The 18,508-nt window shown below is 41.6% G+C and overlaps 1 protein-coding gene across 1 annotated transcript; it reads left to right on the top strand.

The window, feature by feature from the left end:
- The first annotated feature begins 8,005 nt into the window (after positions 1–8,005).
- Positions 8,006–12,095, top strand: LOC141594327 (putative F-box protein At3g61730). Its single transcript, XM_074414420.1, has 8 exons — positions 8,006–8,135; positions 9,520–9,719; positions 9,843–9,887; positions 10,109–10,270; positions 10,359–10,406; positions 11,026–11,196; positions 11,343–11,450; positions 11,777–12,095. Exons 1-8 carry the CDS (start codon positions 8,047–8,049, stop codon positions 11,857–11,859), a joined length of 906 nt encoding a protein of 301 aa, XP_074270521.1. The 5' UTR covers positions 8,006–8,046; the 3' UTR covers positions 11,860–12,095.
- The last annotated feature ends 6,413 nt before the right edge of the window (positions 12,096–18,508 follow it).

Raw genomic sequence — 18,508 nt, forward strand, 5'->3', positions numbered from 1 at the left:
CAAGGGGACCCTGTTTCCCCCTTGCTGTTTACTATTTGTCTGGATTATTTGAGTAGACTGTTTGGAGTGCTGCACAGGTTCCCTGGGTTTAAATTCCACCCATTATGCAATAAACTCAGATTGAATCACTTGTGTTTTGCAGATGATCTGTTGCTATTTAGCAGGGGTGATTTGTATTCTATTACTCTAATGATGAGGGCCTTCAGTACTTTCTCTTTGGCGTCTGGACTCCACATGAACAGTAGCAAATCCAGTTTCTATTGTAATGGGGTGGGTGACAGTCTGGTAAAAGATATTGAGGCTCTTACTAGTATGAAGAGAGGTAGTATTCCCTTTAAGTACCTGGGTGTCAAAGTAATGCCTAAAAGACTGGGGGTACTTGATTGTCAGTGTTTAGTTGATAAGGTCACTGAGAGGATACAGAGAATAAGGGCTAAACAATTGTCATATGCAGGAAGAGTTGTCCTTATTTCTGCAGTGCTTAGTGCTTTCCATAGTTATTGGGCAAGAATTTTCATGCTCCCAAAACTTGTTCTAAAGAAGATTGACATAGTCTGTAGAGCTTTCCTCTGGTATGGTACTAAGAACAAAGAACGTCCTCATTTGGTAGCATGGAATCAGATCTGTCAACCAAAGAAAAAAGGAGGTCTTGGTTTTAAAAATCTCTATCAGTGGAACATTGCTCTCCTTGCCAAGTATGTGTGGTGGGTGGAGATGAAAGCTGATCATTTGTGGGTTCGTTGGGTGCATGCTATTTATATAAAAGACAGGATATGGAAGGACTATGAGCCTTCTATAAGTTCTAGTTGGGCATGGAAACGCATTTGTGCAGTTAAGCACCAGCTAAAGCATCACATGTTTGATGATGATTGGAGGAGGAATGATCAGGAGTACTCTGTACAGCTGGGTTATTCTTGGCTGGCAGAGGATGTTGCTGATGTTCCATGGTACCCTTGGATCAGAAATAGGATAATGCTCCCCAAGCATGAGTTCTTTATCTGGTTGGTTGCGCAGAATAGATTGCTCACTCAGGATAGACTGAGGAAGATGAATATTATTCCTGGAAACTGTTGCTTTCTATGTGGAGCAGCTGAGGAAAACATAGATCATCTCTTTTTCCTGTGTCCTTTCAGTCAGCATTGTAGGCAGCAGATTGCAGACTGGTTGGGGTCCCCTATCCCTGCTCAGAATGTGATTTCTTGGTGGCTAGGGCATAGGGATAGGTCTTTGTTGCGAAAGCAAATTGTAGCAGCTTGTTTGGCACATGTAATGTATAGCATATGGCAGGTGAGGAATAGGCGTCGGCTTGAAAATGTATTGACTTTGCTGTCACAGGTTATAAAGCAGGTGAAGAAGATTTTTCTTATGCAATTGAGAGCTAGTTGTGTTGGGTCCAGTATTAGGAGTGTGCAAGACTGGATAACACGACTAGCATGAGTCTTGTAATGAGCTAGAGATTGATCTCTGGCAAATTTGTTTGTTTGGGCATTAATATAATCACTTACATTTCCCAAAAAAAAAAAAGAAGTAGCCGGCTCGGAGAGCTTTGTGGGCTAGCGTTCTTGCCCCCATGTGATGTCCGCAGATGCCTTCGTGAATTTCTGTCAGTATGAGCCCCGCGTCGGCTGGGCCGACACATTTTAAAAGTGGTCTTATTACGGACCTTCTATACAATTCTCCTTCAAATACCAAGTACCTTGCGGCGATCCTTTTTATCTTCGAGAGAGACTGCGGTCCTCCCAGAACTCTTTTGTTAGTTTGTATTTCATTATCGGAGTCATCCACGTCGTCTCGGCTTCTATGTCGCCCACCATGCCGACGGTCTCGGTGATGCTTTTAGCATTCCTGATATCCACCAGACGGTTGGTGACATTCTTGATGGTTGAACTGCAAGTTTTGAGAGAGCGTCGGCTCGGTTGTTCTCGCACTGGGATGCATTGGATTTGGAAAGATTTCAATTTTGCAGTGTCAGCTTTTACTCTTTCCAGGTATCTTACCATCCCATCGTCTCGAGCCTCATACTCTCCTCTGATTTGGTTAGTCACCAATAGTGAGTCCGTCTTCAACACAATGTGTTCCGCCCCTGCACTCTAGCTAGCTCGACTCCGGTTATCACCGCCTCGTATTCGGATTCGTTGTTTGAGGCCGAGAAGGTAAACTTCAAGGCATACTCAAACTCGTCCCCGTTTGGGCTGATGATAAGGATGCCGCTCTGAGTCAAGTTTGCCGTAGAGGACCCGTCGGTATATACTTCCCATACGCCGGGCTGCGATTCTTCTTGGTATGTGCACTCGGCCAGGAAGTCTGCGAGTGCCTGCCCCTTTATCGAGGGCCTCGACCTGTATTGAATGCCGAAGCCGGATAGCTCTACTGCCCATTTGATGAGCTGCCGCCGGATTGTTCAAATTTTTCCAATGCTTTCTCCAATTGTTGGTCGGTTAAGACCGTCACGGGATGCGCGTCGAAGTAAGGTTTCGCTTTTCCTTGCGGCAACGACGACAAAGAAAAGCGCTTTTTCAATCGGTGGGTAATTTCTTTCGGCGGGCGCGGTGTATGGCGACAAAGTAGATTGGGTGTTGCTTCGCTTGTCTTCTTCTCGACGATTCATCGACCGACCGTGGCCGAGGTAATCGCTATGTATAGATATAGCGTCTCCCCCAAAGATCGGCCGGACGGGGTCGGGAGAGTTAGTAGATGAGCTTTCACTTCCGAAAGCCGTGCTCTGTTCCTCCCCCCGGTGAAGTCTTTATTCCCCTTCAACACTTTGAAGAATGGGGTGCTTTTGTCGGCTGACCGAAAGATGAAACGGGCGAGAGCCGCCATCCTCCCGGTCAACATCATAACCTCTTTTCGATTCCTCGGCTCCGGTAGGTCCAATATTGCTTGAACTTTTTCCGGATTGGCATCAATTCCCCTGGCGCTGACAAGCACGCCAACGAACTTACCTGCCCGGACACCGAAGTTGCATTTCATTGGGTTAAGCTTCATCTTGTATTTCCTTAGTGAACAAAATGTTTCGCTCAAGTCGGCCAAGTGCTCGCTGTCAGACTTGCTTTTTACAATAGCATCGTCGACGTAAGCCTCGATGTTTCGCCTTTTTTGATCTTGAAACACTTTGTCCACCAGCCTAGTGTAAGTTGCGCCAGCGTTTTTCAAACCGAACGGCATCATTTTATACATGTATGTGCCGTGTATGGTGATGAATGCGCACTTAGGCATGTCTTCTTCGGCCATGAATACCTGATGGTACCCTGAGAAGGCGTCTAGCAGGCTTAGCATAGTGTAGCCTGCCGTTGCGTCAATTAAACTATCTATTCGAGGCAAGGGATAACAATCTTTAGGGAATGCTTTATTAAGATTTGTGAAATCAACACACATCCTCCACCCCCCTGATGACTTCTTCACCATTACAACATTTGCTAGCCACTCAGGGTAAGTACAAGGCATGATAAAGCCCACCTCTAATAGTTTGTCTACCTCGGCCTTGATGGCCTCATCTTTCTCGGCCGAGGAATTCCTCATCTTCTGCTTGACAGGGCGAGCGTTGGAGAGTACGTTCAGCTTGTGAACGATTACCTCTCGGCTCACGCCTGGCATCTCGGCGGCTGAGTACGCGAAGACGTCTTTGTTCTTTCTCAGCAGGTCTAGGAGATCGGCTCGACTTGGCTCCAGGCCGACACCGACGATTACGTGCGCCCGGGTCAATTTCTATTTCTTCGGTCTCGGCTCCCTCGACCATGCCGACGGTGTTCATCGGATCACCCTCCTGTTGTAAGAATGGACTCTTCCCTTTCTCTGATTTCTTCGCCACTTTGAGGGATTGCATGTTACACCCTCTGGCAGATATTTGGACATTGAAAATTTCGTCTCTCTCGTCCTTTGAGATGAGCTTTTGTGCCTCCCCCGGTCCGAGACATACATCAATGTCGGGGCCCGGATAGACATTACAAAGATCGGCCTCGCTCAAAGTAACCCGGCCTATCAGAACATTGTAGGCGGACGAACCATCAATGACCACGAACTCGGATAAAACATTCTTGGCCGCATCGGCTTGGCCAAACATCACCGGCGATCCCCGATAGACCCCGGGGTACCAGTAGGCCCCGGAGAAGTCAGTATAGTGGGTTGGTGCGGGGGCTCGGTCCTCAATCTTCGGACCGAGATTGAGAAAGCATTCCCGAACATGATGTTCGTGTAGGCGCCCGTGTATCAATTAGGCACCTCTTAACCAAGTGGTTGGCTATGTCCAGTGGACTACCGGTCGGGTCGTCAGTGCGGGGCTACGACTCCTTCGTAGTCTTTCTTTCCGATGGTTATATCGGGGACGGTGGAAGCGGGGATCGCGGTGGTGGGCACAAAGTTGATGGCTTGGTAAAGCTCATTTAGGTGCCGTTTGTGCCCATTAGCTGACCCTCCGTTCTCGTTTCCTCCGATAACCACCTGGATCACTCCCATCCTCTCGGAATACGATTTCCTATTCGCCCCGTCGGAGCTCGTTTCCGGGGCCCCGCCACGTACTTGCCGAGGGCCCCCTTCGGATCGCTCCTCGATGGCGTTCTTCGATGCCGACGTTGTCGGTCTTATGGCCGGTCTGGCCGTGGTAATCGCAAAATTGGCTTGCGTCGCCTTCCCCCTCGTCTTGGGGGTCTTGCCCACTTCGCCCTTCATTCTTGCTCGGGCAAAGACCTCGGCCGGAGATTTGACCGGGGGGGTGAGACCGTTGTACCGCTCTCGGGTGTATGGTCCCGAACTCCCCGCGCCCGCCGAGTTCTCATTTCCTATTAAATCTCTCGGTAGCCGTGACCGATTCATGTCACGGCGACCTTCATCAGCATTCTCCCGGCGGCTCCTCCTTTCTGGGTGCCCAGCTTCACTGTGGCCTACCCAGGTCTTGTGGTAATCCTCCACCTTTACGGCTCGGTCGGCCATCTTTCCATGGAGTCGAGGTTGAGGTCCTCGCACTTGATCAGCTCATTTTTGAGCTCGCCTTTCGGGAGGCCTTTCATCAGTGCGAAGGCCGCCAGTTCGGTGTTCAGCTCACGGATCTGCTGAGCTTTTGCGTCGAATCTCTTCACGTAGCTTCGTAGAGACTCGTCCTCCCCCTGTCGGATAGTGAGGAGATCCGATATCTCCACGGCCCTTCTCTTGTTGCAGGCGTACTGGGCTATGAAGTTATCCCTTAGGTCGGCGTAGCAGTATACCGAACCATTAGGTAGACCCTTGTACCAACTCTGGGCCATCCCATGCAGGGTTGTTGGGAAGACTCGGCACCATACCTCATCAGGCTGCTCCCATACCGACATGGTCGGTTGGGTCACTGTCCCCTTTGTATGATAGGGACGGCAGCTTCAGTTTGGTCGGCACGGAGACTTCGAGGACATAGGCACTGAGGGGCTGTCTGACCACGTGTCGAATGACAGGTGGCGATCGGCTCCTCGCAATCCTAGTCCGGCTTCTCTCCCCGTGGCGGGAAGGGCTTCTTGTTGTCCGACTTTGGAGAGTCGGACTTCTTTCTTCATTTCTTCGGGGGTGGCCTCGTTGTTGCCGCGGCGACGCTGTCCTCCCGCGAGTGGCGGAAGGACTTTGGTCTGCCACTGGCAGCACGGGCTCCGCCGGCGTCCTAGTATGCATGCCTCCTTGTATCGCCCCGGACAAGTTGTTCGGGGTCACTTTATGGGCCCTGGTCACCTGCGGGTGTCTGCTGCCACACCGTCGTTGCGGCGGGGTGATCGGCGTACTACCCATCGTCCAGGAATAGCTTCGATTTGATGCATCGACCACATGTCCCATGACAAAGGACGTGGCCGTGGGCGCGTGTTTACTGTAGTATCGGCATCCCGTACGCCGGTTGAATTACTCGGCCGGTGGGGGACTGCCCGATCTCAGAATTAGAGACTGTGTCATCCTGGTAGAATGCAGTTTCGTCGCTCACAATTATTTCTTGTTGTTTTGACATCTACCTAGCTTGCTGGGTGGGTTTTGTTTTGTGTTTTTTTTTTGTAAGGGATTTGACTAGCTTCTAGTATTGATCCCCACAGACGGCGCCAATTGTTCCGGGTGTAATTCTGGAGCAGGGTTTGTTACCACGTAAGCTTGTAGAATGATGACTTTGCTTGACTCTTCCTTTCTGGTCTCTCCTGAAACAATGAACAAACTGAGGGCTCGGCTTGGTACCGAGCGAACTCACTCCGACGCTCAAGTCAGTAAACTTAAAGAGATTAAGTTGTGTGTTACTTGGCAAAGTATATTGTAGAGAGATAATGGAGTTTATACCAGATTTATAGTGAGTATTAGGGTGAGTTGTGGATTATTTGGATCGTTTTCTCAATGAGGGTTGAGGAGTATTTATAGACTTTCACCTTTTGTCACGTAGTGGCCAAGTGGCCAAGTGGCAGAACAGGTGGAAAGACTGATCTACCCTCGGCCGAGGGACCCATGGCAGGCCGGCGGACCTGGTTGACTCCATGCCGAGGGGTCTTGGATATGAGTACGCGGATATGCCTCCCGGCTGGCTAGTTGCCTAGCCGAGACCCAAGTGACAGGCCGACAGGCTGCGTCGGTTAGGCTGTCTAAGACGTTGACTTGCTGTGGATATCTTTGACCTTGCTCAATATGTTGACTCGGTCAGCGGGTGCAGAATATGCCCCATCAAAATGTTTACTCAATGTCTTCGACGGTTAATTATACCAATAAAGATTCTTAAGACAACAAAATCAGTTGTTTTGACGATTTTTGTAATCCGTCCAAAAGCAGCAATCATGCATTACAATTTATCCGACCCAACCATAAACCCGAATGTTTGATCCATTTTACGGTCATGTCCCGTAAATTATGACATGCGATTCGGACGATCCACGACTCTTAATGACTCGTGATTTCAGGGTCAAAATCCGACACGTTCGACCTGATAGATTGAAAATAAGTTTATGTTAAATCTATGTTAAATATTATAAATCATTAATAATTACTACTTTATATATATTTAGGAAAATATGTATTTTCTATGTATAAAAAATGAAATAATAAATAATACTGTAAATTTTATTAAGTCGTGGCCTTTTTAATTCATAAACATGATTAAAAAATAATTATTAAAATAAATTTAGTTTTTAAAATTTTTCAATGTATAAGTTAGACATATCGAAAATATGTCATTTAATGCTAAGTATAACTTAGAAAATATTGAAAGTACATAATTTTGGAGAATGAGTAAACAAATTTAGATTTTTTTTCTTGATAAAGTGCTCCAATTTAGGAGTTCTTTTAGGAAATATTAATTTTCAATGGAAGTAAAGATATGAGTAGTTTGGAGGGAAAAAATTGTGTTAATAGTTGTTGTTTTATAGATTAGTATAGATTAACTAAGTTAGGTAACTAATAATTATAATAATTTATTTCATGAACTTATTATCTTTTCATTAAAATTAATCTTTTCATCAAATTATATATTTTTTTTAACTAAACTCTAATCTATACTATTTAAATTAAAATATTTTAATAAAAAAATTGTACCAAACTATGAATTACTAAATATTTTACCGATTCTATTATTTTAGAATGACCCGACTCATACTGTGTATAAAACAAAATTACAAACCGTTTTAATTACTTTCGAGACAAAAAATTGAGAAACTCTATAAATTGGAATCATTAGCTTTGCGGTATAAAAAATATTATTTACAAAAATACATTTCAACATGTTACTCAATTTTTTTAATTAATTTTCAGTTTTAACTTTTTATTTCTCAAAGCAAAATGTAACGATGAGAAAAATTAACAACTAATGAGATACCATTATTATATATTTAATTTAGTAAAAATAAAAAAAAACTTTATAAGCCGTGCATCTAATGCACGGGTCTAACCTAGTAATTTATTACGGAAAAAGAAGCAAACGACGTCGTAAAATGTCCAAATATTCGGAACGTGACGTAAGGAAACTAACAAAGTGAAATAAAAAGAGCAGAGCATGTAACGAACTGCATGTTTAAAACCTTCCCTCCTTCCAAAAATTTCGAAAAGTTTGAATTTACGAACAACGCAAAAATGGCGAAAAGATTGCGAAGACCTAGAACAATTTGTTCATGCTGCCTCTCTCCTCCCACTTCCTACTCTTCTCGCGCCCCTTTCTCCTTGTATTTTCCTCTCTCTCTCTCTCTCTTTTTCTTTTTTTCATCTTCTTCTTCTTCTTCTACCTTCGTCTTTGCAATTACTTTAGCTGTAAGTAAGACATGTACGTATTTCAACTGATTTTGTTAAATTCAGCTTGAGTTTGCTATTTTTCCTTGAATTTGAAAATATCGTGAAATTTCGACATTAGTTAAGCTGGATATTTAGTTTTCGGTGTTTTCTAATCGTTTGATTAAAGTTTTTGTTCTGAATTTTCATGTTATTCATTTATTCTACCAATATTTTTGCATTTAATTAGCAGCAGGTAAGATATGTATGTATTTGAGCTGATTTTATGAAATTCTGTTTGATTTTACTATTTTCATTGAATTTGAAAATATCGTGAACTTTCGGCATTCGTGAAGCTGGATATTTAGTTTTCCGCGTTTTTTAATCGTTCGATTGATGTTTTTCTTCTGAATTTTGATGTTACTCTACCTGCATTTTTTTTTCTTAAGCTGTAAGTAGAAATTTAGGTGATTGAGATGAGCTTCATAACATTCTGTTTGTATGTTTTGGTTAAATCTGAAGAAATCGTGAAAATTCGATATTCATGAAGCTTGAATTTTAGCATTCACTGTTTTTTAATTGTTCGATTTCTGTTTTTCTTGTTGTTCTGAATTTGTCTCGGTTTGTAATCTGTTAATTTTAGCTTATTTGAAACTTTGAATTTGAAGATATGTGAAATTTCGACATCTGTGACGATGAATTTTAGTGTTCGTGTTCGGTTTCGATTTCATTCTAATTTCTCTTGTCTTTCTAATCTGTCATTTTCAGCTAATAATTACAATCACACAGAATTTGATAGTTTAATAATTTGAATTTTGGATGTAAGAAATTCTGTTTTGCTTCAATTGAATATGAAAAGACTATCTGCATTTTACTGGAAAATGGAAAATGGAAAATTGATGAGAATTAAGAACCTCATTTCATTGTCGCAGTACTCACGTCTTTGAGAAGTACGATGCTTGGTTTTTAATCGCGAACACTTGTGATTTCCGTTAGAAAGAATAAAGCAACTGCTGTTCTTTAATCTGATAGATAATTCAATAAAAAGAGTGAGAATCAGCTTGTTAAAGTTAATTTATACCGATTTTTTGGAACGTTTGCTTGAGTTTTGCTTGTTAGCTAACCATTTCAATAATTCGAATAGATCGATAATGAACAGTTACATGAACCAAACGTTTTTAGTTCAATCATCAGAGTGGATCATAGCATACTAACTCGTTTGTATGTTACTCGGTCGAATGGATGTGCATAAACAAAATATGATTAGTATTTAGTATCTTTGGAGTTTATACATGCTCGAATTTATCTGAATGTGTTATTTGGTAATCTGTGTTTGTCAAGTTATGAGGATGATGTATGGATAGAGATATCAAAGTACTTAGGCGGAAAGTCACTGGTGAAGCTAGGAAGTACTTGCAAATGGTTCTACAAACTCATGTCAGAAGATTGCATTTGGAAATACGCTTGCTTACGAGATCTTGGCATGCCTAATCCAGGAAATGTATCCTTCAGGTGGCAAAAAATCTATGCATCAGCATTTGGTATGATCAGTATTCTTAAGAATTTCGCTGTTGTTTTCCAAATGTAATGCTATGTTGTAACAATAACAGAATGAAAATGCTTACGGTTTTGATAAGCTTGATTCTCTTTGATTATGGTTGCAGATGGTACTCACTCGTACTTCTTTCGTCAGCAAGAGAAGTACATAGGTGCAGTGACACTTTCTTCTCTGGTCAATAAATTTATTACACTCAGTGGAGAAAGTTTGAGTCTACTGATGGCTTTTGTTTAATTTGGTGCAAGTTCAACAGTTAAAGAATTCTGATTGTTAAATGTTAATTACTCGAGAACTAAGCATCAAAAGTCACCAATGATCCATTTTTTTTTAGAGTCAAGACTCAATTATCATTTGTCTTGTTTAACGGTACAGAATGGATGCGGATTGGGGCTTTTTTCATGGACACACCAGCAGCACTCGTGACGGGAAAATTATCTTGGCCTAGAAGAGTTTCTATGGACACTATTGAGAAGATGCTGAAAACCATTGGATTATGTGTGCTCACCAACATTAAAACCGGAATCTGGATAGCTGGTAAACAATTTTGATTGCCAGATTTAAGCTCGTTTTAGTTACTTCTAGTTTGATGAATTCAAGTAAAATTCTGATCATAATCTTGCAGATCTGCAGCTTGTTCGATGCCCAGTCTGTAATCTCAGCAAATGTGATGGTGAGCGCTTTAGATTTATGCGTGACTAGAGAAATATAGTCGATGAATAAGCCACTTTGAAGCTATACAGAAACTTACATGAGAGTATGAGACGGTTATAGATGAACCAACTCAACCAAAACCTTAAGGTGATGGTTGAGGCCCAACTATTATAAATATTCCTATTACGCTCCCTCACTCAAATGCCCGTTGGGCTTGAAGAGTGGTTAGTTGTGCACCGGCTCCCCCGTACCGTGTGATGGGTTTTCACTTCGAGTTTTTGAGGAGTTTTGAGGTTGCCAAGATTCGAACCCGTGACCTACGGTCACACTGGCTCTGATACCATGATAGATGAACCATCTCAACCAAAACCTTAAGGTGATGGTTGAGGCCCAACTATTATAAATATTCCTATTAATATGCATACAAACAAACCGCTGTTTTATTGCATATAACCTTCTAACACAACACTCAATGTTGCTGTTTTTTTTCTGATCTAGAATTCTGAACAAGGATTTGTAGAAAGCAGTAGTAGAAATTAGGTGATGAACATGGTCTAGAATTCTGCAACATGATAATTATTCTGTGTTATACACCATTTTGTTACTCGTTCATTGGTCTGAAAGTTTGGTATGTGCAGGGACAATGCAGATGCTAGATACAAGGCACTTTGAGCTCTTTCTGAACGAGGGCTATCAAAATGGAAGCTGGGACTACATCAACCTCGGGTCACACGAGACAAAAAAACATGCCAATGAAGCTACTGGGGCCATCTTTGATTTGAAGCACTTGCACGACGCTTCAACTACAGGTTAAAACTTGAGACTGAATTTAGCCTAAAAGTATCTGTGGCCTATGTTAACTCGACTTTTTAGATTATGTAGCACAGCCACGGCCAGTACTCAGATATTTCTAACCGCGTATGGAAAACATAGTCTGACGCTTGGCATTTTGCAGAGGTGCTCAAGACGAAGACATGGGTCGGAAAACAGGATGACTGCATACCAAAGGTTAAGATCACGCGTCATGCTGTTGCTATCAACACAAACCTGCACCAAAATGAAGGTAATGCATCCAGCTTTTACACCTGCCATGGAGTATCTAAATTACCATTATAATTGAAAATAAGTATACCGTGTTTGAGTTCTCTGTTTCATTATTGCTCGATGTGAAAACAGTCGCTTTATGTTACTAACATTGGAGTAAAGTAAAGTTCAACTAAGTTGTCTACAACCAACCCTCCACCCCGCTTATTCTGCAATTGCGGGGGCTCCTGGTATTGACCATTGGGTTAATGACTTAATGTTGTTGTTGTTGTTGCTGCTGCTGCTGCGGTTGTAGTATTTCGTTATGGTATGTATAACAACGGCTTTACATTGTCGAATTTGCAGGGCTTAATGTGAAATTCCAAGTAATGAGAGCAGGAATTAATGGCCAAATAGTAGCAATCAGAATCTCTCAGCAGCTTTTGTGAAAACAAGATGACTACCAAAGATATACTACTACAGTACATTATTAAGGTTTACTTATTAGCGTCACTATAGAAAATGTAAAGGTTTACAACGAAATTCATAGTGGATTTTTTAGAAGCAATGAATGTATGTCTAAATTGACATGAATCATAACGGACACATACTCGTGTTGGATATTTGTAGTCAAGTTTAAGTAACATTAATGATTTATGAAAGTATATGGAAGTTAGCTAGTCTAGTAAGGAGTCTTGAATCTTGATGCTTATTCAAGTTGAATGGTAGAAATTTGTATTTTTTCCATTTTGATTTGGTATTAAAGATCATAAAAATACACGTTTTCTGAATTTTACTTGAATTCAAGTTGGATTCGGAGTAGTAAAAGTCTTGATGCACATTCAAGTTCAATCGAGAGCACTTTTTAATTAAATTATGTAACAACAATCAGGGACTTAATTCCGGAATTGTTGTACACAATTGAAACAATTGCAGGAATTCTTATTAATTGATGAAGAACTCGGATAATTGATTAATATTGACAAGAGAAGATTTACAGAGAGTTTATAGTGTGAGAATGATTACAAAATTGATGAATGAATTATTCTAACTGATTTCCACTATTTAAAGCCATCTAACTAACAGCCTGTCTAACCGCCTTTGATGAGCTGTCATAGCAACTTAACAGAATTGAGCTGACAATTGTAACCGACTCGTAACAGATTCCTTAATTCTGTTACAATTCTCCCCCCTTGAAATTAAGCTTGTCCTCAAGCTTAGTTAATTTGAAACTCAGGGAATTTCTTTATGAAATCATCAGACCATTCCCAAGTTGCATCTTCCCTTGTGCCATTAGACCAATGTACTAAGAAATACACTGCCGGGTTGTTGCCTCGTTTAACAAGTTTCCTTTCCAAAATTGCCACTGGTTATGCCCTGAGTTGCAGGTTAATATCCAATTCTGGAATGCAACTTGTTACAGGAGGTGGACCTTGGTGTTTCCTGAGCTGAGACACATGGAAGACAGGATGTCTTTTTGAATAACTAGGCAATTGAAGTTTGTAGGCTACCATCCCAATTCTTGCCAGCACTGTGAAAGGTCCAAAGTATTTTGGCGCCAATTTCTGACAACTCCTGTACACCACTGAATACTGTCTATAAGGTTGGAGTTTGACATAAACCAAGTCCCCTACCTCAAACTCCACATCCGTCCTGTGTCTATCACTTTGTGATTTCATCCTATCTTAAGCTCTCTTGAGATGAAATTTCAGCATGAGTATACATTCCTCCCTAGTAGCTAAGCTCCTATCCACCTCAGCCACAGCACTATCCCCCATAATATAAGGTGTATGAATGTGGGGTTCCTGCCCATAGACTATGGCATATGGTGTTGTACCAATAGCCGAGTGAAAATTTGTATTGTACCACCATTCAGCTAATGTTATCCACTTACCCCAATCCTTTGGTTTTTCCCCTGACATGCACCTGAGATATGCTTCCAAGCATTTATTAACCACTTCAGTCTGGCCATCAGTTTGGGGGTGGTAGGCTGTTGATATTAGCAAATTCACTTGCTGAAGCTTGAATAGCTCTTGCCAAAATTTACTTAGGAACACTTTGTCTTTGTCACTCACTATAGATTTGGGATTTCCATGTAATTTGAATATATTGTCAAAGTAGACCTTAGCAACATCCACAGCACTGAAAGGGTGTGCCAACAGCAAGAAGTGTGCATATTTGCTCAATCTATCCACCACTACTAATATGGTATCCTTTCCTTGAGATTTAAGTAACCCTTCTACAAAATCCATAGAGATGTTGACCCATACTGCATCTGGTATATGAAGTGGTTGAAGTAGTCCTGCAGGAGCCCTGAGCAAGGGTTTATTTTGTTGACAGGTAATACACTGTTTCACCCACAGTCTCATGTATTTCTTCATGTTCTTCCAATAGAAGAGAGCTGACATTCTCTTATAACTCACTTGAGCACCTGAATGTCCCCCAATGGATGAATTGTGCATCAAAGCACATATTTCTTCTCTTAGATTCTCATCAGCACCCACCACCAACCTCCCTTTCCTCAATAATTGATCTCCTTGCCAACTAAATTTGCTGGTGGTAAGAGAACCATTCTGTAATTGTTGGATGAGAAGCTGTAAATCAGGATCATTCCAACTCCTAATCACCCTTTGCAGAAGATCCGTTCTGATTTGAGATACCAGAAGAGACATTAATTCAGCCCCATCTATTCTAGACAAAGCATCTGCCACCACATTCTCTCTTCCTGCCCTGTATATTACTTCATAGTCTAAGCCAAATAGCTTAGGCAAGCATTTCCCTTGGAAAGAGTTAGTAATTTTCTGACCAAGTAGGTATTTGAGACTGAAATGGTCAGTTTTAATGATGAAATGCCTTCCAGTCAAATAGGGTCTCCATTTATCCACAACCAATACCACAGCTAGTAGCTCCTTTTCATAAGTGGAAAGAGCTTTATGTTTCTCAGAGAGGGCTTTACTAATGAAAGCTATAGGATGTCCTTTCTGAGCCAGCACAACACCAATGCCCTTGTCATAGGCATCTGTCTCCACTTCAAATTCAGAGTCAAAATCAGGTAATGCAAGTGTTGGAGCTTTGCACATGGCCTGTTTAAGTGTTTCAAAGGCATCATCAGCTTCTGAGCACCACATAAATGCATTTTTCTTCAGCAAATTAGTTAAAGGCTTGCTGATAATTCCATAATTCTTAATAAATTTCCTATAATAACCAGTGAGCCCCAAAAACCCCCTTAATTGTTTGACATCCTTGGGTCTTGGCCAATCAGTCATTGCCTTAATTTTCTGTGGATCAGTTGCAACTCTTTCAGCAAAAACAATATGACCTAAATAGTCCACTTTTGCAACTGCAAATGAGCATTTACTCATTTTAGCACATAACTTGTAATCCCTCAAAATTTGTAGTGTTTGGCCCAAGTTTTTAACATGAGTATCCATATCAGGACTGTACACCAAGATGTCATCAAAGAATAGTAGGATAAACTTCCTCAAAAAATCCTTAAAAATATTGTTCATTAAACTTTGAAAGGTTGAGGGAGCATTAGTGAGTCCGAAAGGCATTACTACAAACTCACAGTGACCCTCATGTGTCCTAAAAGCTGTCTTGTGTATGTCATCAGGGCTCATTCTGATATGGCAATATCCTGACCTCAAATCAATTTTGGAAAATACACAAGAACCATGGAGCTCATCCAATAATTCATCAATGACAGGTATAAGGAACTTATCTTTGATTGTATGCTTGTTTAGTTCCCTATAGTCAACACAAAACCTCCAGCTACCATCCTTCTTCTTTACCATGACAATGGGTGTAATACCCGCCCTTTTAGGGATCCCTTTGACCAACGTTGACTGTCCTTTGGGGGCGGGAGTAGCCTTAGGGAAGTATGCCAAACCATCTTGGGGTGCGTTTTAAGAGTGGTACTCGATAGAGTAGAGGCTACTCGATCGAGTAGCTAGGGCACTCGATCGAGTATGGGGTTACTCGATCGAGTATGTTGGGTACTCGATCGAGTGCCTGGTTTTCAGCGGGGGATTTATATCGCGTTTTGTTAAATCCGCAAATCACTTTCGCCACTTTCCTTCTATCCTTCAGCCGCCTCTTTTCCTTCCCTTCACCTCAAAACCTCCATGGAAGCCTTTGTGAAGATCCTTGTGCCCTAGAAGAGCGCCCTTTGAGTCGGGTAGCGGTCTTTTGCCTTGTCTCTCCCTAATAGGTATGTCATAATCATCATCCGTGCCTTTGTTCCATAGTTAGGGTTTTGCTTGTAGTAATAGTTATTTGCATGATGGTAATAGGCTTTGCTTGTGCGCTGGATGCTGTGTTGGTCGGCATGGATTAGTTGCGGATGCGTAAAGGTAGGTTCGCCTACTCAGTGACTGTAGATCGTCTAGAGTGTCGGTCGTTGTGATAGTATTGTGGGTGCTTGACATAGTAATTGTGTTGTGGTTGTGGTTGGGTTGTTGTTGATGGTTCTCGAGATGCGTTCTCGGCTGAGTGGGGTCACTTGCGGGAGTGATCTCACGCCCTCGTTTCGCCCTTCGTGGAACCCGCCACGAAAGGGGATGTGCACATTAATGAGCAGGGTTATCGCTCGTATGATGAGCGGGGCTTAGGTGGGAACGGCTGCGGTCCCCCACTGGCAGGACTGGTCCGGTGGACAGTCAGTGACTGGTTTGGTTGGATTATGGCGATTGTGGTTGAGGTGGATGTCGTTGTTTGTGTTGTTGTTTGTAGTTGTCGTTGTCTTGTCTTATCTCAGTACTGACCTTGTGTGGTTGTTTGTTTGTTATGTGTCTGCCGTGATCCCTTATGGTGAGCAGTCGGTCTTAACAGGTGTTGATGTCGTGGATAGCCGGAGTCTGGGCAGGGATGAGTCTTCACGAGATATGATGGTCATAGCGTGTAGTCTTTGAGTTGTACCTTGTATTGTATTTTGGTTTGAATCACTTGTAATAAAGCTTAATAGTTCTTTTATTGACGTTTGATAATTACTTACCTCGGGAAACCGAGATGGTAACGCCCTTATATGCTAAGGAAGGCCTAGTTAAGGCTCCTCTGGATATCGGGGTGTTACAAAGTGGTATCAGAGCGACGATTTTGGAACCTGTAACAAATGAACATAACGAATGTAGAGAGTCTAATAAAATGAACCTGGTGTATGTGTAATGGGAGCCCCGGCTGATGCTAGATTTTGGGTGAGTAGGCGCCCTCATTTCAAAATCTTGGCCCCATGATACTTAAGCCAGTCACATGGGATGGGAATGTGGAGTCCGTGTGTCCATGCGTGTTATGTACGTTAATTGTACCGGAGCTACCTCCGGTTAATTTTGTTAGAATTAATAGAGGTGTGATAGTAATGTTGGGCCAAGTATGGTAATTAATGACGAGATCATTGAAGCTCGTTGGATATTAATGAGCTTATAGGATAGCTAGGAGTTATGTGACGAGATTATACGTCATGGAGATGCGTGGAAGTGTGAATTTGAATGTGTAATATGAATAACGAACACGTAGGTGTTTGTCATAGAATGATGACGGAAGTTGTAAGTGAACTTGTAGATCCTACCGCGATGACTATAATGATAATTATAGTGTAGATGAGTAATGACCGAATCGAGTGTGTGGTAATGTGTTTATGTTTTGTTATTCAGTTGAAATTTTCTGCTGCGTAATAGTTGATTTATGCACCATAAATTGCTTATGATAGAATGTGAAACATGGTAGATTAAGTTGCCTTGGAAAGTATGCATTTATGTAATGTGTAAAGGAATGAATTAATGTGAACTATACATTTCAAGTTGATGTATATACGAGTTTAGTAATAGCATGAAAGGTAAGTTTAAATGTAATAAGATAACACGGCTAGATTTATACGTAACTCGGTGACAGGTAGACCGAGTTGGGTAATTGTATAAAATAACGTGACATGTCTCTTAGTTGTTGGAGAGTTGTATTTTGTGCGACGATGGTTATAAAACGTGATTGAATGCGGTAATTAGTGTCGAATTCCGAACTTAGTTGGAACCGACACGCGATGATGTTTTTGCAGGGACCTTCAAGTTACTTCGTTCTTTCGATCGAGCACTTAGCTATACTTGACCGAGTGCGGGTGCGTACTAGACCGAGTAGACCTCACTCGATCTAGTTAGGAAGCTATAACGTCGGAATGTGGGAAATTTCCCGCAGTTACTCGATGATTTAGCTCCTACTCGATCGAGTAGGGTGGTACTCGATCGAGTACCCCAGGCACTCGATCGAGTAGGTTACTGTGCAGCATTCCTACGGGTTTTCTTAAAACCCTTTACCTTTCTATTTCTCCTTCTATTTCCCCTATATCTCGACACTTTTATACCTAAATCACTCTCAATTCCTTATTTCCTCTCAAATCCTCTCTATCTCTTGGGTTAGTAGTGATTATTTGGGTTGATTTTTCTTGTTTAATTCGTTTCTTTATCTTACTAATCAATCAAGGTATGTAATTCTTCTCAATTTATGTGACTTGTTATTTTAAATATGTCAAAATAGTGTAGTAATCTGAAATTTTCGATTATAATGAGCAAATTGGTGCGTTTAATTGTTGAAACATGATTCACATGCCTCCTAATCGTGCTTGTTGGTGATTATATGCTGTAAATTAGATTAGAAATTGCAATAGTTGAACCCGAAATTTCTAGGGTTTCCAAATTGAAATCGATTTTTGGTTGTTTTATAATGATTAGATGGCAAAATTGAGCTTTAATTATGGTATATATCATGTTGGAGGATAGGTTTTAACGATTTTCCCCTTGGAAAGTCGCCTTAAAACTCCGTCTTAAAAGTGTCTTATGAGAAATTCGTGACTTAGAATGAGAAAATTGATGTTGTAATTGACCATATAAGCATGAATAGAATTCCAATATGATAAAAGAAACAATGATTGATGAATACAGGCCACAATTCTCACAGCTGTAAAGACCGTCTGAAAATTTTGATTGAGTTGTTTTACATAATAGTGAAGGTGATATTGATTTGTCATAAATTATACATTCTCTTGAACTAGTAACATGTATCTAGCAATGTACTGGAACAACCCTTAGAAGCATGATAGGGTATTCAAATTCG

The sequence above is a fragment of the Silene latifolia genome, chromosome 8 (assembly GCF_048544455.1).
Source record: "Silene latifolia isolate original U9 population chromosome 8, ASM4854445v1, whole genome shotgun sequence".
NCBI lineage: Eukaryota > Viridiplantae > Streptophyta > Magnoliopsida > Caryophyllales > Caryophyllaceae > Silene > Silene latifolia.